General features: G+C 40.6%; 1 protein-coding gene across 1 annotated transcript in view; it reads left to right on the plus strand.

Annotated features, from left to right (window-relative positions):
- Ccdc178 (coiled-coil domain containing 178) overlaps positions 1-21,894 on the plus strand; it is a 267,043-nt gene that overhangs the window by 40,085 nt on the left and 205,064 nt on the right. Inside the window, exons 6-7 of the mRNA XM_055625711.1 lie at positions 9,967-9,974; positions 16,860-17,043. Coding sequence (XP_055481686.1) covers positions 9,967-9,974; positions 16,860-17,043 — 192 coding nt within the window. The remainder of the gene's footprint in view (positions 1-9,966; positions 9,975-16,859; positions 17,044-21,894) is intronic.

The raw sequence follows: 21,894 nt of genomic DNA on the forward strand, positions 1-21,894 counted from the left end.
AAAAAAAAAAAAAAAACATCAAAGATATCATCCACCACGACCAAATAGGCGTCATCCCAGGCATGCAAGGGTGGTTCAACATACGGAAATCCATCAATGTAATCCACCACATAAACAAACTGAAGGAGAAAAATCACACGATCATCTCCTTAGACACCAAAACACATTTGACAAAACCAGCACCCATTCATGTTTAAAGTCGTGGAGAGATCAGGGATACAACACACATACCTAAACGTAGTAAAGGCAATATACAGCAACCCTATAGCCAACATCAAACTCAATGGAGAGAAACTTAAATCAATCCCATTGAAATCAGGAACAAGGCAAGGCTGCCCACTCTCTCTGTATCTCTTCAACATAATAGTTGAAGTCCTAGGTAGAGCAATAGGACAACTAAAGGAGATTAAGGGATGCAAATCAGAAAGGAAGAAGTTAAAATATCATTATTTGTAGATAATATGATAGTATACAAGACGACCCCAGAAATTCTACAAAAGAACTCCTTCACCTGATAAATACCTTCAGCAATGTGGCTGAATAAAAAATTAACTCAAAAAAAAAAATCAGTAGCCCTTCTGTATATGAAAGAAAAAAATGGTTGAGAAAGAAATTAGGGAAACTACACTCTTCACAATAGCCCCTAATAACATAAAGTTCTGTGGTGTGACTCTAACCAAGCAAGTGAAAGACCTGTTTGAAAAAAAATTTGCATCTCTGAAGAAAGAAATTGAAGAAGATATCAGAAGGTGGAAAGATCTTCCATGCTCATGGATCAGCAGGATTAACATAGTGAAAATGGGCATTCTGTCAAAAGCAATCTACAGATTCAGTGCTATTCTCATCAAAACACCAACACAATTCATCACAGACCTTTAAAGAACAATTCTCAATTTCATGTTGAAAAACAAAAACCCCAGAATTGCTAAAACAATTCTGTACAACAACAGATCTTTTGGAGTTATCTACATCCCTGATCTCAAGCTGTACTACAGAGCAATAGTAATAAAAACTGCATGGTACTGGCATAGAAACAGAATGGTGGATCAGTGGAATTGAATAGAAGACACAGAAATAAACCCAACACATCAACAGATACTTGATTTTGGACAAAGCCAAAACCATACAACAGAAAAAATACAGCATCTTCAACAAATGGTGAGGGTCTAACTGGATGTCTACATGTAGAAAAATGAAAATAGACCCATATCTATCACCCTGCACCAAGTTAAAGTCCAAGTGGATCAAAGACCTCAACATAACACCAGACACACTAAACCTACTACAAGAAAAAGTGGGAAAAACTTTGAACTCATTGGCACAGGAGACAGCTTCCTGAACAGAACACCAACAGCACAGGCTCTAAGATCAATAATCAATAAATGGGACCTCATGAAACCGAAAAGCTTCCGTAAAGCAAAGAACACTGTCGTCAGAACAAAACAACAGCCTACAGACTGGGAAAAGATCTTCACCAACCCTACATCTGACAGAGGGTTAATATCCAGAACATATAAAAAACTCAAGAAGTTAAACTGCCTTACCTCAAGAAGTTGCAGCCTTACCAGGCCACAGAGGAAGGCAATCCAGCTAGTCCTGATAGGCTAGGGTCAGAAGGAATGTGAGGAGGACTTCCCTTTTCAGGGGACTTGGGGAGGGGCCTGGGAGGAGATGAGGGAAGGGGCTACAGCTGGGATACAAAGTGAATAAACTGTAATTAATAAAAAATAAATAAATTTAAAAATACCTAAATAAATTTTTAAAGTGACCAATCTAGAAAGGAGACCTGTCTACAAGAGAATATGGGTATGATATCTAGCAGAAACAAGCAGCATCTAGGATTTAGTGTTATATAAGTGGAATGGTTTATTTCCCACCCATTGTCATTGTCATTTAGCCATATGGTGGTATGTATTTTCATGTTATTTCTTCTGAGACCCAGAACAAAGGATTGGATGCCTCTAAGAACCACTCTAAGAACTTCAGCAAGAAGGCCTCAGGTATCGCTGCTCCCATTTCCTCAGATGACTCAAGTCACATGGCCAGATCTCATGTTGATGAGATAAACAGTTCCCAAAAAAGTACAAATAGAGAATTAATACAAGAAAAAAAATGTCTGACACTAGGAATAAATTAAAATAACACAGAGATGCCATTTCACCTCAATCAGTATATCTGCACTCAAGAAAACAAGTGACTTCCCAAAAAGATGGTTGAGCAGATAAAGGTCCTTGCTGTACAAGCCTGATGATGTGAGTTCAATTCCTGGAGTCCTCATAAAGGTAGAGCAAGAGAATTGCACCAGTTTTCCTCCATAAGTGTGTCATGGCACGTGTGTCCCAGTCCACATACAACACACATACATGCACAGAAGTAAATAAATAAGAAATTACTACAGATGCTAGTAAGTGTACTACAGAAAAAGAAGACTCACACACTACTAGAAAGAATGTCAATCCATGTAATCACTACTAAGGTAACTTTTGAGTTTTCTTCAAAATCATATAATCTAGCTATATCATTCCTGGGCATATATTCAAAGGACTCTTATTCAGAACATTTCATAGATACCTGAACATCCATGTTTATTTGCAGAGCTATTCACAACAGCCAAGATAGGGAATAGTCCTTAGTGACCAGCACACGATAAAGAAATATATATATATATATATATATATATATATATATATATATATATATATTATTGCATATATATGTATGTATGTAATTATTCAGCCGAGAGAAAGTTATGTAATTTGCATGAAAATAGAATAGATGAAATAGGCTAGACTCAGCAAAGTGTCACCTTTTTCAATGTAGAATCTAGATGTGTGTGTGTGTGTGTGTGTGAGAGAGAGAAAGAGAGAGAGAAATGTTAACTCTGGAGAGAAAGAAATGACTTAATGGAAGTGGGGCAAGGGGGAAAAGATTAGATAATAAAAAGGAAAGTCAAACATTATAAACTTACCTGTAGGCTCTAGTATTGTAAAATATACATGACAAGACAGGAAAGGGGGAGAAAAATTTGGAGAAGGGACCAACAGAAGGAGGAGATGAGAGGAGCATCCAGTTAAAGTTTGTGATGTGTGTGTGTTTGAACTGCCATGGTAAAGTCCATGTATTATTGTGAATAACAAATTAGCATTGGAAGAGAGGTTGATAATGACAATTGGGAACACTCTGACAGTCTACACCATGCATTAGGAGCCTTGCCCGGGCTAGGGTTTACTTTTCCAGATAATACCTTGAGATGACACTTATGTCTCTCCAACAATAAACAAACTGATGCTTCAAGCAAATGTAATGATTCCTTCCCAAAGCCTTATTCACCTGTCTCCTAAACATTCCACCTCATCTTAGAGTTCTGTCTGTGCTAGTTACCTTTCTGTCTCTACGATGCAACAATGTGCCCAAATGCAACTTAAGAATGAAATAAGTTATTTTGGCTCACAGAGCCAGAGGCACAGAGTCCTCAACGCAGGGCTATTATGGGATGCTAGCAGGAACAGGAAGCTTGACTAACCACATTTTATTTCCACACAGGAAGCTGAGAAAGAGGAGAAAGTAGGGTTAGGCTCTAAATCTTCAATGCTCACCCTCAAAGACACACTTCCTCCAGCAGGGCTCTGCTTTCTAAAGGTTTAATAACCTTCCCAGACAGCACTACCCTCTAGGGACAAAGAGTTCAAATACATAAGCCTGTGGGAGATGTTGTCTTTCAATCAACAGATTGGTTGATTCGAATGATTCAAGCTTCCTTTTCAGTCTTTAAACACACTCTGGCAGGAATTTCTTTACATTTGCTTCCTAATCTTTATTTATTATTATTATTATTACATTTATATGCCACCTTTTCCTGTTCCTATGTTAAGGAATTTGTTGTTGTTGTTTTAGTTTGGTTTTACCCTGCATTTCATCTTTTCTTAAAAAAAAAAATACCAGCAATTATAATATCATTAATAATAGCAATAATCATTGTTGTAATCCAATTCCAGGGATGATATCATACTAATCACCCATGGATTACAACGCTAAGAGGAGCCCCACATGCCACCTTTTAACCTGGGGTTTCCTCTTCTATACTGTGTTTGTGTTTCCTAAACATCCTCATTTAATCCATGGCAAAGTATGTCCTATGATTTACTAGTATTCTGATTAAAATGCATGTATATTATAGAAAATCTGTATGAACAAGCTAAAAGAGATCAGAAACCTAAAATTTTAATACACACAGATGTTCTTATAAGTGCATATTTATACATAATGAATGACTTTGAATACTCTTTTTTTCTTAACATGAGATAATAAAATTTTAATGCACTATTACATAAACTTCAAGCACAATTAAATATCTGCATGATTGTTACCTAAGAGGTCTATGAATTATGAATTTATACTGCAATCTACATTGGGTTTAATTTTACTATTTGTTACAAATACTGTGGTAGTGAATTTTTTGTGTAGAAATGTTTTCAAAATCATTGTTTTTTTTTAATGTAAAACAGGCTTATGAAATTGTAATATTTTATAACCCCTAATAAATTTCCAATGTTATCTTCCAGAATATTATATAATATTGTATAATTGTATAAAATATTGTATAATATTTTTAAGACTTGGCAGTAAATGAGATTGTTTTAATATCCTAAAAAAATGAAGTTTTAAACTCTATTTTTTTGATTACCAGTGAGGTTGGATATTTATACAACATCTCTAGAATTCACAATTTACAAATTATTCATGGGTATTTCCCAGGGACAAATGAAGAAGAAGCCCAAGTTTCCTTCCCCAAAACTAGAATCTGTATAGAAAGCTCATTTTGTGTATTCATGTTCAAGATTTTTTTCACTTATCAAATTATTCACCAGTTAATCTGGCTTCAATTTAACTGACAATTAGTGAACATTCAAATATACTTAGTATAGTGGTATAACAGCAACAATTTCAGGTATGAGAGCGAATGTTAAAAATCAGGGAACAATTAAGATAAGGAGCCAAGTTTCTTCACTTGTGTATGCGTGTACCCTTCCACTCTGTGTTTGCAAGTGTGTGCGCGCCCTCTAACTGTGTGCATGTGTGTGCACCATGTATTTTCATGTGGTGAATAGCCATACACAAGCACTACATAGTCAGAGACCAATGTGGGCGATAGCTATTAAGTCATTTAATATAGTTATATTTAGCTGATAATTAAAATACACCAAAGAGCTGTATGCTCTGTTCTGGTTAGTTTTTTTTATAGCCTTGGCACAAACCCAGACACATCTAAAAGAGGGTATCTCAATTGAGGAACTGCTTCAGTCCAGTTAGCTTGTAGGCATATCTGCAGGGCATTTTCCTGGTTGCTCACTGATGCAGAAGGGCTCATCTCACTATGGGTGCTGTCACCCCTGGGCAGGCTGTTCTGGGAGGCATAATAGAAGTAGCTGATCAGGAGCCTGGGAGAAAGCAAGGAAGCAGCTTTCCTCCATGTTTCCTGCCTCTGCTCCTGCCTCTGTTCCTGTCCTGACTTCCATCAACACTGGACTGTGATTTGGAAGTGTAAGCCAAAAAGAAAAACCCTCTCCTCTCCAAGTTGCTTTTGGTCGTGGTGTTTATCACAGGAATAGGACTAAACTAGGACAAAAAGTGGTACCAGAAGTGAGCTGTTGCTCTGATGAGCCTGTTCAGGTTGTTTTTCAGTAGGATTATGGGAACTTTAGAACTTTGGGTTAAATTTTAAACCAAACAAACTGTTTCTTCCCCAAATTGCTTTTGATCATGATGTTTTATCACAAACACAGAAACCTAACAAGACTTCCTTGTTTTTCATTGCTGAGTAATATTCCATTGTATAGATTATGTACCACAATCTGTATCCATTCTTCAGTTGAGGGGCATCTGGGTTGTTTCCAGCTTCTGGATATTACAAATAAAGCTGCTGAAACATGGTTGAGCAAATGTCCTTATTGTGTATTGGAGCCTCTTTTGGATATATGCCTAGGAGTGGTATGGCTGGATCTTGAGGAAGCGTTATTCTTAGTTGTCTGAGAAAGCAGCAGATTGATTTCCAGAGTGATTGTACAAGTTTACATTCCCACCAGCAGTGGAGGAGGGTTCCCCTTTCTCCACAACCTCTCCAGCATGTGTTATCACTTGAGTTTTTGATCTTGGTCATTCTGATGGGTGTAAGGTGAAATCTCAGGGTCGTTTTGATTTGCATTTCCCTGATGGCTAATGACATTGAGCATTTCTTTAAATGTTTCTCTGCCATTTGATATTCCTCTATCGATAATTCTGTTTAGCTCTCTTCCCCATTTTTTAATTGGATTACTTGGTTTGTTGCTTTTCAGCTTCTTTAGTTTTTTATATATACTGGGTATTAGCCCTCTGTCAGATAAAGGGTTGGTGAAGATTCTTTCTCAATCTGTAAGCATTCGTTTTGTTTTGATGATGGTGTCCTTTGCTTTACTGAAGCCTTTCAGTTTCATGAGGTCCCATAAATCATGAAATTTGCAGGTAAATGGTGGGAAATGGAAAGGATCATCCTGAGTGAGCTGTCCCAGAAACAGAAAGACACACACAGTATATACTCACTCATTTAGACATATAAGATAAACCTACTAAAATCTGTACATATAAAGAAACTAATCAAGAGGGAGGACTCTGACTAAAATGCTCAATCCCCATCCCAAAGGCAAAGAAGATGGACATCAGAAGAAGAAGAAAACAGGAAACAAGTTAGGAACCTGCCACAGAGGGCCTCTGAAAGGCTCTGCCCTGCAGACTATCAAAGCAGATGCTGAGACTTATGGCCAACAGTTGGGCAGAGTGTATGGGATCTTATGAAAGAAGTGGGAAATGGTAAGATCTGGAGAGTATAGGAAGTCCACAAGGAGAGCAACAGAACTGGAAAATTCGAACACAGGGGTCTTCCCAGAGACCCATACTCCAACCAAGTACCATGCATGGAGATAACCTAGAACCCCTGCACAAATGTAGCCCATGGCAGTTCAGTGTCCAAGTGGCTACCATAGTAATGGGAAGAGGGACTGCCTCTGACATGAACTGATTGGCCTGCTCTTTGATCACCTCCCCCTGAGGGGGGAGCAGCTTTACCAGGCCACAGAGGATGACAATGCAGCCACTCCTGATGAGATTTGATAGACTGGGGTCAGAGGGAAGGAGGGGAGAACCTCCCCTATCAGTGGACTTGGGGAGGGGCATGTGTGAAGAAGGGGGGGGGAAGGTGTGATTAGGAGGGGAGGAGGGTGGGGTTTATGGGAGGATACAAAGTGAATAAAGTGTAACTAATAAAAGTTAAATTAAAAAGAAACCTAATCAGAATACACTCAAAAAAAAAAAAAAACTCTTCCAAGATTCATAGTTGTAATCATTGAAGAATTTAACTTTAGAGCGAAAGAAAGAAGAAAGAAAGAAAGGAAGGAAGGAAGGAAGGAAGGAAGGAAGGAAGGAAGGAAGGAAGAAAGAAAGAAAAAAGAAAGGAAGGAAGGAAGGAAGGAAGGAAGGAAGAAAGAAAGAAAGAAAGAAAGAAGAAAGAAAGAAGAAAGAAAGAAAGAAAGAAAGAAAGAAAGAAAGAAAGAAAGAAAGAAAGAAAGAAAGAAAGAGAAAGAAAGAAAGAAAGGAGAAGAATGATGGAAAGAGGGTGGTATACTTGATAGACTTAAGGTGAATTAGGTATGGAAAGTTACAAGGGTCGTTGTCTAACAATTATTTTGACTCTTGTTCTAAAACAATGTAGTTTATCAAGATTGTTGAGATTGTGGAAGTACTTTGAACTCTCAAGCATCTTCATATTTATGATTTCATCTCTCTTGAAATTCTGAATTTTCAGGATATGTGATTTTGTGGGGTAAATTAAAACGTACTCACAGATACTATAAATTTTCATCAAAACATGATAGGGCAGAATCAACAAACAAAATTATTTTTGGCATCCTTTAAATATATACATCTTGGTTGGTGATGACTCTGATATTTAAAGATAAATTCGATTGAAGTATCATTATTTAGGAAATGCAAATAAAATCCAAATAAATGTTACACTATGAACAGGAAGTAGGCAGTCTCTACAAAGAAATCAACTATTGTTAAAAGGAAGAAGTTAAACAGTATCAACTTTTTAATCACGGCCCAATAACAGTATGCAAATTTCCAAATATCATTACAACCTAAAATGATGGCATTCTAACTAAATTATTAGGATATTTTATTAATGGTATAACTAAATTACAAAAGTAGTGTTATTTTACAGTATAACAAAATGATTGTTAGTTGAAATTGGCCAAGGAAATCATAAAATGACTGTAAAGCCCTCAAAATTGATTGTGTGCCTACTAGAGTCCATCTTATTAGCTAAATTAAAATAGAAATAATTGAAATATACACAGATCAGTTAAAATTGACTTTAGAAATTTAATCTTAAAAAGCAATAAAATATTCAAGAGAATGATATAGGAAAACCAATCTTTCTTATATTTTTTTAATGTTAATTACAGTTTATTTACTTTGTGTCCCAGCTGCAGCCCCCTCTCTCATTCCCTCCCAATCCCACCCTCCCTCCCTCATCTCCTCCCTGCCCCTCTCTAAGTCCACTTATAGGGAAGGTCCTCCTCCCCTTCTATCTGACCGTAGCTTATCAGGTCTCACCAGGACTGGCTGCAATGTCCTCCTCTGTGGCCTAGCTAGGGTGCTCCTCCCACACGGGGGGAGGGGGATTGGGAAGGTCAAGGAGCTAGCCATAGAGTTCATGCCAGAGACAGTCCCTGCTCCCCTTACTAGGGAAGCCACTTGGATACTGAGCTGCCATGGGCTTCATGCAAGCAGGGGTTCTAAGTTATAACCATGCATGGTCCCTGGTTGGAGAATCAGTCTCAGACAAGCCCCTGTGCCCAGATATATTTGGTCCTTGTGGAGCTCCTGTTCTCTCAGATCTTACTAACTCTCTCTTCTTTCATATGATTCCCTGCACTCTGCCCAAAGTTTTGTTACAAGTGTCAGCATCTGCACTGCTATGTAGAGTCTTTCAGAGGCCCTCTATGGTAGGCTCCTATCCTGCTTCTCATTTTCTCCTACATCTAATGTCCATCCTATTTGTCTTTCTAAGTAAAGATTGATATTCTTACCCTGGATCCTCCTTCTTGTTTAGCTTCTTTAGGTGTACAGATTTTAGTATTTATATGCTGTGTTATCTTATAGATCTATTATCCACTTATAAGTGAGTATATACCATGTGTGTCTTTCTGCTTCTGGGATACCTCACTCAGAATGATCTTTTCTAGATCCTACCATTTGCCTGCAAATTTCATGATTTCCTTGTTTTTAATTGCTGAGTAGTATTCCCTTGTGTGAATGTACCACAATTTCTGTATCCATTCCTCTGTTGAGGGACATCTGGGTTGTTTTCAGATTGTGGCTATTACGAATAAAGCTGCTATAAACATCATTGAACAAATGGTCCTTGTTGTGTACTTGAGCATATTTTGGATATATGCCTAGGAGTGGTACAGCTGGGTCTTGAGGAAGCCTTATTCCCAATTGTCTGAGAAAGTGCCAGATTGATTTCCAAAGTAGTTGTACAAGTTTACATTCCCACCAGCAATGGAGGAGAGTTCCCCTTTCTCCCCAACCTCTCCAGCATGTGATGTCACTTGAAGTTTTGATCTTATCCATTCTGATGGGTGTAAGGTGAAATCTCAGGGTCATTTTGATTTGTATCTCCCTGATGGCTAAGGACGTTGAGCATTTCGTTAAGTGTTTTTCTGCCATTCTACAATCCTCTACAGAGAGTTCTCTCTTTAGCTCTGTTCCCCATTTTTTAATTGGATTACTTGATGTGTTGCTTTTTAACTTCTTGAGTTCTTTATATATACTGGATATTAGCCCTCTGTCAGATGTAGGGTTGGTGAAGATCCTAGGAAAGCCAATTTTATGGAATTACAGTAGCATTGCTGTTATAAATTTTAGTTGCTAAGGTGAGTTTTTATTGATAATGTCAGGTTGGTCAGTAGCAGTGAAGGTTCAGCATCATACCCAAACACCATATGACTCATGACAGAAGTGACACTTTAGTGTAGCAGAGAATGGATAGCTTCTTAGTAGCTTTCAATTAAAAATAAATAAAATCTTGCCAGGCATGGTAGCGCACCCATGTAATCCCAGCACTCAGCACTCAGAGGCAGAGGCAGAGGCAGACCTCTGTGAGTTTGAGGCCAGCCTAGTCTACAAAGCAGAAGAGCCAAGGCTACCCAGAGAAACCCTGTCGAAAACTCAAAAAAAAAAAAAAAAGATAAATCTTTACCCCAGCCATTATTGCAAACAAAAATTTAGTTTGAATAATCAATGTCTGCTTAAAATAGGAAATTAACACCAAAATAAAGCCAAAATAAAGAAAAATGAAGCCTCAAGGGAAAAAGTTACTACAGAAACAATGCTTTTCTACTGGCTAATGACTACGGAACACTCACAGGATATTGTTAGTAAAAACTGCAAAGATGCAGGTTATCTTAGTCATTGGCGATGGCGATTACAGAGAGTTTGTGAAATTTACATTAGCAGACAAAGTAATGGTTTTATCAAGGTACTTGCATGCATGTGAAGCATAATTTATTCCAATATGACCTCTTCCTGGCTGTCTTCTACACCCCTCCCCTGCTTCCTGTCACTTGACTCCCTTCCTCCCTAGATGTTGTTCTCCATTCTGCCTTTACATTAAATTACCTTTATCCCACTGCTTTCTCTCTCTTTTTTTCCTTTGTTAAGAGACTTACTTTTTTAATTTATTTTTTTATTCACTTTACATCCTGGTTGTAGCCCCATTCCTCTTCCCCTCCCAGTCTTACCCCCATTCCCTCTCTCTACGCTCCACTCTTGACTATTCCTTTTCCCATCCACCCCAGCTCATCAAGTTGCTTCAGGACTGAGCATGTCCTCTTTCCCTGTGGCCTGGCAAGGCAAACCAACCAAGGGGAAGTGATTAAAAAGCTAGCAAGTGAGTCTGTGTCTAATGCAGTGCCCTCTTTTCTTACTAGAGGATCCACGTGAACCCTAAGCTGCCCTTCTGCTACATCTTCGTAGGGGGCCTGGATGCAGTTCCTGCATAAACCTTGGTTGATCTTCAGTCTCAGCAGGCACCTCTGGGACCTGGTTGATTGGCTCTGTTGGTCTTCCTGTAGAGCTCCAGGCCCTTTCCTCTTTCCTCCCACTTTTCCGCAAAACTCCCTACCCATCACCATATGTTTGGCTGTGAGTTTCAGCATCTGTTTTGAGGCCCTGCTGGGCAGAGTCTCTCGGAGTACCTCTCTGACAAGCTCCTATTTGGAAGTTTAGCAGAATATCATTCACAGTGTCAGAGGTTGGGATTCTCCCATAGTGTGGGTATTTGGTTGGGTCAAACATTGGTTGGATATTCCCTCAGTCTCTGCTCTAACTGCTCTGTTCTTTTTCTCTGCACATCTTGAAGGCAATGTGAATTTGGGGTCAAAGTTTTGTATGTGTGTTGGTGTTCCCCTCCCTCTACTAGCAGACTAGTTTGGTTACAGTGTGTCCTCTTCAGTCTCTATGGCCTCTGCTAATAGGAGTCTCTGCTTGAGTCCCCTCATATCTTTCTAGAAGCATACCCTGAGTTAGATATCCAGCTTCTCACAGAGATACCCCACCCTTAGTTTCTCTTTTCATCAAAGGCCTTCTGTTCTCTCTCCCTCTCTCTCCCCAGGTCTGATCTCCACTCTCTTAACTCTCTATATCCCCTCTCCTCCCTTGTTCCTTCTCTTCAACCACTACTTCTGTCTATTCTGTCTCCCTTTCTGAGTGAGATTTATGCCTCCTCCCTTGCTGGGGGTGATGTAAACTTGTACAACCACTTTGGAAATCAATCTGTAGCTTTCTCAGAAATCTGAGAATACCCTTGTCTCAAGACCCAGCTATACCACTCCTGGGTATATCCCAAAAGAGGCTCCACCATACAACAAGGTTGTTTACTCTGCTATGTTCACAGCAGCTCTATTCATAACAGCCAGAAACTGGAAACAACCTAGTTCAATGGATAAAAGAACTGTGGCACTTTTACTTAGGAGTACTACTAGGCTATCAAAAACAAGGAAATCGTGAAATCTGCAGGCAAATGCATGTAACTAGAAAAGATAGAAAAGATCATCCTGAGTGAGGTAACCCAGAAGCAGAAAGTGGTATGTGCTCACTTAAGTGTGAATTTTCGCCATACACTATTGGGTAAGCATAATATGCAGCACAGACCCAAAGGAGATAAGCAACATAGAGGGTGCAAGGGAGGCTGCATGAGTCCCACTGCCTCCTGTTTACGCCATCACTTCCCACCTGACTTCTCTCTGGCAGTCCCCTCACCAGCTACACAGTGTGTACACTCATACACCCCTACAGACACATGTCGCTTTTAAAATTCATTTGTGTGATTGTCTATCATGTTCCCCTTTCTAGGAAGACACTGAAGTTGTTTAACTATTTTAACCAACTCAGTGCCAGATGCATTGAGAACATGCTTTGTTTGTTTGTTTGTTTTTGTTTGTTTGTTTGTTTGTTTTTCAAGGCAAGATGTCTTTGTGTAGGCCTGGCTGCCCTGAAACTCTCAGTAGACCAGAATGGTCAGAGATCTAACTACCTTCGTCTCCAGAGTTCTGGGATTAAAGGTGTGCACCACCAGGGCTGGCCTGTGAACATGCATTCAATATGTGTTGAGCAATTTTCTAAACTGGATAATATTCTAAGTAGAAATTTTTCAATTCGTTATATTATGTGACATTCTGTGGATAAAAATTTTAAGATAGAAAGAGGAGTAATTCCATTGTTTGATGATGTTTCTGAGATATGGCTTTAGAAAGTGTTATTTTTACTTAATGAAGCATATATCTCCAAAGAGAATCTCCGAAGAGATTCCCATAAAGGAAAGTGTTTAAAAATGGGCTCATGTAATTATAAAACACATCAGGAAATATCCAGCATGAATGAAAGTTTGATAGCAATCTACTTAACCCACAATAAGTTGAAAGAATAGAATGATTATATAATTTGAGAAGATACTCTAATAATCCTATAATTATATAAATTAGATAATGAAAATACTAGACACATCTCAAGTGAGTTTAAAATGGTAACAGGAACAGAATAAAGAAAAAAATAATAAAAAATCTAGACGAGCTTGATAAACAGTACTGCAAAATGTGTAAAATAGAAAGTAGACTCATGGCTACTCAAGATTCTGCTCCAAAAACAGCAGATCCAACAATCATGATGCCTCAGAACCTGAAGCAGAATTCAGAATGCAGCCAGAGGGGCAAAGACAAAACATAGAACAAAGAAAGATTCTCAGGAAACAGGAGAGATAGAAAGACACACACACACACACACACACACACACTGAGAGAGAGAGAATAGTCATAAATAACTGGAGATAGTTGATCACAAGTCTTCAGATTTACACAATTACAGCAAATCTCACACAAGGTCTACACAGAAACAAACATTTTAAATTTATACTGTAGCCTACTCATATATGAAGGAGAATGATGGCAACGACAAGGCTCATGTTAAATTTATTTATAGTAACAGTATCTGTAAACAGCTTTCCTTTCCATCATTCACTCACAAATAGAAATTCCTATTCAAGACCAATGGCTGCATCTGTCCTCAGTATCAACCCATTACTTCCTGTTCAGAACCCACTTTCAGCTTCTGAGACAGAGTCCCAATGTGTATCAAAGACTCTCCATAATCCTATTATCCTGCCCCAGCCTGCCAGGGCTGCAATTAAAAGTGTGTGCTAAGAAATAGTTTTAAAATGCATGTTTCATATCTCCTTACTTTTTTTCAATATTTTTCATACCTTCCTCCATTTTTTCCATGTGTACATTCACGTATGTATCTGTGTGTTTGCCAGTGCACGTGTATATTCAGGTGCATTTGGAAGTGTCATCCCTCAAGTACCCTCCACCTTTATTTGAAGCAGAATCTCTCACTGGCCTTGAGTTACCAGTTCAGCCAGTGACTGACTGACGGCCAGTGAACTCCACATTTTCCTCTGTCTGAGCCTTTCCAGTGCTAGGTGGGTTCTGGAGATCAAAGTCCTGTACTCATGTTTGCTCACCAAATAGTTTACAAACTGAGCCGTCTCCCCAGCACTTGCAGCTCTACACATAGCTCTTTCCACTTTCTCTCGTCTATTTCATACTGCCACGCTTTTATCCCCATCCCTTTTTCTCTACTTGGTCCCACCTGATTCAGTCTAGCAGTCTTGAACTCTCCATTTACAATGCTCTTCTGAGTCACAACAAAGACACTAAGATGATATTAGGGACAAAATTAATGTAGCAACTGAAACAGAAGTCAGGTTGAGTTTTGCTGTCAATATCTGTTTTTTATCAATGCCTTCTCTGCTATAGGAAATAGCAAGTCAGTGACTTGGTCTTTTCCCAGCAAGCACAGCTCACAGCAGGTATTTCATTATAAGATGAAATCTTCCCTATTGCTCTCTGATGGAATAATTCAGGCATTTTTCTGATGATTGCCCCCGATTCCTGCTTTTTTTTTTTTTCTTACCATTTTTTTTTTTGTCTGACTTGTGAGCCACACCGTCTTTGGCACATCTTGAATGTATGCATATTCTTGTTCACACATGTTTATTCTTGTGTGAACAAGAGGCTAGAAAAACAAGGAAGTACAAGTCATCACCAGTTGTATTTACACCTTGTTTTCCCGCCTATGAGTTGGCCACATTCATTCACACTTCCGCATGTCCTGGTGCTTGCTGTTTTGAGCAAAGCTTCTTGAACAATATTCTACAACCCGTTTTTATCAGCACCACCTTGGGGGGGGGTCATCTGATATCTATCCCACACCCCCTCCTCCTCCTGTCCAGAAAGCAGGGTGCGGTAGTCTGTGACTCAATAAGCTCACCATATGATGAGAAAGACTTTTCCAATCAATTTTGGGTTTTCTTACTCACTATACTTTTGTATCATCACCCGAGGTGTTTGAAAACAGTCATGCTGGAGCTTTACCCCAAGTCAGGCTACGGCAGGATTTTCTAAAGCACAGAGTCATGTTGAAAGCCTTTCATGAGATGGCTGTGCACTGCTAGGTCTGAGAAACACTGACTTTCTCAGTGGTTATATAGTTTTCAGCTGGCAAGAGGTTGCATCCTACCCAGGAGACACTTAGCAATGTCTAAAGATACCTGGTTGTCAAACTGAGACGGTACTTGTCTTAGTTAGAGTTTCTATTGCTGCAACCAAACGCCATGACCAAAAAGCAAGTTGGGAGAGAAACAGTTTATTAAGCCTTCACCTCTCTACATTGCTGTTCATCACCAAAAGTCACAACAGGAACTCAAGCAGGACAGGAACCTAAAGGCAAGAGCCGATGCAGAGGCCATGAAGGAGTCCTGCTTGCTGGCTTGTTTCATATGGTTTGCTCAGCCTGCTTTCTAACAGAACCCAGGACCAACCAGCCAGGGGAGGGCACCACCCACAATCGCCTGGGCCCTCTCTCATTGATCACTAATTTAGAAAATGCCTTACAGCTGGATCTCATGGAGCCATTTCCTTAACTGAAGCTTCTTTCTCTCTGATGACTCTAGTTTTTATCATGTTGCCACAGAACCAGTCAGTACACTATTGTGAAAAGCCAATAGTGGTGAGGGTCTGGAAACCCATGGTTTTACTCTTACATTTAAAGCAATCTCTGGTAAAATCAACACTGTGTGAAACAAAAAGGTGATAAACAAAAGACACCCAAGCACCACTACAATGAACAAATATGTGGTAAAGAAGTGGGAAAGACAGAATAAAACAGAGCGATGCATACAGTATGGAGAGAGGCAGAACTTGAGCCGTGATAATTACAAGTGACAGATATGACAGAGGGCTGAGGTCCACATTCTGTAATTGCCCTGTAGGGTCATCAGGGTGGTGTTCGACATCCTGGAGCTTATTCAGATGTAGACTCAGCCCCTGAACCTGCTGCCCGGCTTGGGATCCCCCTAACACTGAGCAGTAATGGAGGCCAGAGATGAGGAAAGTTTCACTTTCTGGATTGGCTCTTCTCAAAGGACCATCTGGTCTTAGAGGCCATATCGATGTCTGTGGTCCACATTGCCATCCTAGGCCCTGGTGAAGCCTGAGATCTATGTAGATGTATGTGGTCGGTGCCACTACTTGATGCTTTGGTGATGTCCTTAGGCTTTGCTGCTTTGGGGGGCGGGGGAGAGAGTTGGGCTGTCCTGATGTGACTGGCCTGTGTGGCTACCGGAGGCCATATTGAGGCCTGTGGCCCTGCAGCTGCTGAGGGCGATAAGTGAGTTTGTGGTCCTGAGAAGGCTGAGAGCTGTGTAGATGTCTGCAACTGCTGTTGCCACTGAAGTCGGTGCAGATGGTCACGGTCTGAGCTGCTGCCTGAATCCATGTTAGTATCCTTGGGAGCAGGAGAGCTGGCTTCGCCCCTCACGGGCCACCACAGCACTCTCCTCAGTTGATGCAGAAGAAAGACTCATCCTCCCTTGGGCGGGCAGACAGTGGGACCATGCTCCAGTAATTATATGGGCAACACAAAATGGACTCTTTCTTTTTTTTTTTCTTTTTTCCTTTCTTCTCCTTTTCTTTTCTCTTTTTTCCCTCTTCTTCCCTTCTATGCCTCTAAGACTGGACATTGCCTAGATTAGGACTAACCAAAAGGATGTACACAAATATCTTAGATACAGGTTATATATTCAGATTTAAGTTAATTACTTGCCCCTTTCTAAAATGTTGGCAACACGGAGTATGGTCTTACTTATTTGTCCAGTAAATGTTGTCTTAGAATAACTCATTAATTTTTGCTTCTTTTTTTTATAGTATACAGAGAAAAACGGAGTGTGAGGGAGAAATCGAAGCATTAGTGCAAATGAAGGCCCAAAATCATTCTTACCTCAAACAGCTCTACAAGAAGGCTTATAAAATTGGGGCTCTTTACCAAGCAGCTAGGGACAAAACAGACGCTATGGAAGATCAAATATCAGAAGTGAGAAGAAAATTCAAGGTCAGGTACTGTTACCATCTCTTAACCATGCAAAAGGAAGGATTAACCTGACTTTTCTTGCGTTAATCTTTCCTCATAGTTCTATTTTCCCTCAATAAGGACCTGAGTTCATATCCTTATACAATATGCACCAGAGAAGAAAAAGGGATAGAAAAAAAACATTCAACCATATGATTTTGACGTGTATGTAGGCATGGGATAGTGCTCAAAGTCAAACCCGGGGTCTCATACGAGCTGGGCAAGTGTCTACCAAGCAGAGCAATGCTAAGCCCTGTTAATACTCTTACCCTTAAGCCACACCTAACATGCAAGAAGAAATTCATTTCTTTTCGAAGGACGAGGGCTCAGCGCAGTTAGTGGATAAACTTTTTACGTACCTTCTGCTATGACCAGCGTAAACTCCTGGACCCAGGGATGTGGGACGTGCTTGAGCTTTCTCAGGTACACATCACCAAGCTTGCAGTTTAGTGTGAGGGACCTTCTCCTCCACAGGGCTACAGAACCAAATGCTCACACGCCACAAATCACTCCTGTTTGGGCACTAACCAATTAGTGGACACCACCTGCCATTTGCTCCTCACCTGGAGAAAACATGAAGAGATGCTTCTGTGACATATTGTCTTTCCCTTGACTGACAAACAACGTCTGCACTGCATCCTGGGGGTGGTCCTTGGTGACTGGATCTGAGTCCTTGATCATGCTGGGAAACACTCTATCACTAAATTATGTTCCCCAACATTTTTTTGTGGGTGTATTCTAATATTTGTGGGCATGTGCTGAAATTAACCCAGAATTTCTGCTATCCAGAAGATAATTACAATCATGTTGCTTGTGGGCTATTTAAGGGAAATGGTAGAATTTCTGAATAACACTCTCTTAAGTTAATGTATCAGTAAAATGTCAGGTATGTTTTAGGCAGTAACTCTTAGATAATCACAGATAACAAACAACTGCCAGAAACTTCCAACTCTATCAGATGCTCTCTCCCCCTTTTTCCAAACTTCAGTATCCATAAGTAACATGTTCAGGAAAGAAATGCTTTCCCAGAGCCCAGGGTAAGATTCACAAGCTGCAACACAGGACAGGAAGTAGGTAGGACGCCTTCAGCCCCAGTGGTGAACGAATAAATACAAGCATCCAAACTTGTCTCAAAAAATGTGACACTGCACCAAAAATTTTAAAAGCGGCCACGAGATGTTAAATTCTTCTCAGCCTTTCCTCTGAAGGATTCGGAGCCGAAGGATTCTGCTGTTCTTATTCTGAAATAAATGCAATTGTGGTGAAACATGGATGGATCAAGTTTCTCCCTCTGGATTAGATTAGCAGTGAGCTAAGCAGGCACTCTCGAAGGAAGGAAGGAGGTGGAAAGAAGACCATATCTGCAAAGCTCCTTTATGTGTGGTTCATCTCGTCAACACTGTTGGTTTCACAGTCACTGGGGGAACACAACTCTGGCATGTCTGTGAAGAATGTTTTAGATTAGATTAAGTAAAGCCTGAACAGATTCCACGGGCTGGGGTGTGGAACTGAAGGAAAGGGAGACAGGCAACGGGGCGCCCCTTCACTGCTTTCCGCTTCTTGACTGGGACCAGCGCAAATGGCTGCCTCTTGTTCCTGGCCAGGACATCCTGCCATGGTGGAGGGACTGTGCCCTTGAACTCCGAGTCCCAAACCCTCTGTCCACAGGTTACTATGCCAGCTGCTCTACAGCAACAGCAAGACAAGCAGCTACCACAAGCTATCTATGTATGGTGATTTGATTGTTTTAATGCTCCTGCTACCGTGAAACTGTTATGGACACATTCATTTGGGGGATAACTATGGAATATGGAAAGAACAACTGATTCAGGGCTTGGAGTTGCTGCGACACTGCGCCTACACTTTGGCGAACAAAACCTTCTAATCCGAGCTCAAATTTTAAAAATAACCATATGAGGAGGTCAGTTTAAGTACAAGAAAAAAGGAGAATTGCTCCTTGGAATGCTGTATCACAGTAACCCAGCACTTAGCTTTATCTTTAGAGGACCATGGTTTCCCCTAAGTAATCTCTCCACTATTTCAACCATTCTCAAACTCTAGAGACTATCCTTGGCCCTCCATTCCATGGCTGCAGTACATTCCTATCTCTAATTTTGTTTTCCCAAATTTTCAGTAACTTACAGCTAGCCAAAGCTGATTTTTAAATAGAAAAATCTAGAAAAAAAAAAAAAACGCTCAGGGTTTGAATAATACGATTTGAGTGACATGTGAAACCTTGTGCAACCTGCTCTTTTGGTTCTGCCTCTGTGCCAGTCAATCTCTCCCTCCAGTGTATCTGCTTTGTGTACTCAGCATCTTACATATCATGTCAACTGTTATAATGTTACAGTGTCTTCATCAAATATTAATTCTTCACGTGTGTGAAATCTGGATTCCTCTTTTCTGTAAAATTACAGTGGGAAGAAAGAGATGTCTTACATTACCCAAATGAAACAGTCTTTCATCTGTTTCAACAAGCGGTTAGCATTGGTTACAATGTGTTATTTACTTTCTACACACTCATCCCACTTGTAAGCAAACAGAGTCAAGAGTTGAATGTGTGCTGGGTTAAGTTCTTTTTAGAATATCACATTTACCAGGCTCCAACTTAGATGTTCTGTGTACAGTATCACACATTGTCCACACAGAGGTTCAATATCATTATCACTATATTCAGTGGAGACCTGAAAACCTGAGACTGATGAAGGATAAAGGCATTCCCAATATTATATTAATGTGGAGCTAGTTTGGGCCATCACTAGACTTCATATTGAGGTCAAGTCCACCATGATGCATCCTAACCCAGCTCAGCCAGAGGCCTTGTCTGGTATTGCTGTGTTTTGTTTTTATACAAATCTCAAAACGATTTCAAACCTTACATGAGTTCTCAGACTTTCTTCTTAGTGCTTAGCCGTCATTATTCAGTAGGTGGAGGCTGACTTCCGACTCTAAGCTGAGCTTTGTTTATGCCGAGTATTTTGTCTCTGTTTCTGCTTGGATGTGGATTTCCAGACAAACAGCATACCAATCATCCCATTCTTTTTTTTTTTCCAATTTGTTTATTTTTTTAATTTATTACAATTTATTCACTTTGTATTCCCCTCCCTCGATCCCTCCCAATCCTGCCCTGCACTCCCTCCTTCATCTCCTCACATGCCCCTCCCCAAGTCCACTGATAAGGACAGTCCTCCTCCCCTTCCATCTGACCCTTGCCTATCAGGTCTCATCATATCTGGCTGCATTGTCTTCTTCAGTGACCTGGTAAGGCTGCTCCCCCTCGGGTGGAGGTGATCAAGGAGCAGGCCAATCAATTTAGGTCAGAGGCAGTCCCTCTTCCCATTACTATGTAACCCTCTTGGACACTGATCTGCCATGGGCTACATCTGTGCCTGGGGTTCTAGGTGATCTCCATGCACGGTCCTTGGTTGGAGTATCAGTCTCAGAAAAGACCCCTGGGCGCAGACTGTCTGGCTCTGCTGCTCTCCTTGTGGTGCTCCAGTCCCCTCCAGGCCTTCCTATCTCTGCCTTCTTTTCAGCTGGCTTTTTTCTGGAGCAGTCTCCAGCAGTATCACAGCTCTCTGCTGCCACCTTCTGGTTTCCGGCTGCTAAAACCAGGCAGCAAGCAGATTGATGATGTATTCTTGCCCAGGGTCTGACTTTCTTTTTTCTTTTCTTTTCTTTTTTCTTTTCTTTCGTTCTTTCTCTTTCCTTCTTTCTTTCTCTCTCTCTTTCCTTCCTTCCTTTCTCTCTTTCTTTCTTTCTTTCTCTCTCTCTTTCTTTCTTTCTTTCTTCTTTTCTTTCTCTTTCCTTCTTTCTCTCTCTTTCCTTCTTTCCTTTCTTTTGCTCTTTCCTTCTTTCCTTTCTCTTTCTTTCTTTCTTTCTTTCTTTCTTTCTTTCTTTCTTTCTTTCTTTCTTTCTTTCTTTCTTTCTTTCTTTCTTTCTTTCTTTTTCTTTCTTTCTTTCTCAATACAAGGCTCCTTACATGTTCTTTTAAGTGGTCTTAGGATTTCTTTATTCCTTTTCTCCAAAATCAGAATCGAACAGCTATGACAGAGACCTTATGGCCTGTCTGCTCATCTTAAAATACTTACCCTTTACCGGAATTCCCAGACCCTTCCTCTGAAGAACTCAGTAAGTTCAAATGTCGGCACAGCCACTGCCTGAAGCCATGAGTGAACATGCTGAAGAGGGGGTGAATACAGGAGTGGGTACTGACCCGCCACAGAGATTTCACCGCCCAAGCGTCCGGATCTCTATGGAGAGCACACAGCAGTACCTGCTAAACCCAAGGGCAGTGAATCGGAGATTATGGGCAAGGAAACTCACAGGCTCCCGGGCTTCTTGCAGGGAGCAGGATAAAGACATCAACTGCCCACAGGAAGGTGTGTGTGTGGGGGGGGTCCCTTACCAAGGACTTGTGTGTCCCTCCACTGCCCTCTGCTGGGAAAGCCTAACTTCTCTCCAGCTGTGCCCAAGAACACAGGGACCAGTGACAGGCCCAAACCATAGTTCAAAACAGGGGCCAGCGTGCAAGTGATCTGGATCATTTTTTTGGCAAGTGATGAGCACAGCAAAGTACCTGTATTAAACCTTGGAGTCCCTTCAGTTGTGGTCTTCAGCATTAAAAAGAGGCCTGTGTGTGGTGTGTGTATGTGTGTGGTGTGGTGTGTCTGTGTGTGGTGTGTGGGTGTGTGTGTGGTGTGGTGTGTCTGTGTGTGGTGTGTCTGTGTGTGTGTGTGTGGTGTGTCTGTGTGTGTGTGGTGTGGCATGTGTGTGTTGTGGTGTGGTATGTGTGTGGTGTGGTGTGTCTGTGTGTGGTGTGTGGTGTGGCAT

Source organism: Psammomys obesus, unplaced genomic scaffold, assembly GCF_907164565.1.
Source record: "Psammomys obesus unplaced genomic scaffold, mPsaObe1.curated_primary_1811, whole genome shotgun sequence".
Lineage (NCBI taxonomy): Eukaryota > Metazoa > Chordata > Mammalia > Rodentia > Muridae > Psammomys > Psammomys obesus.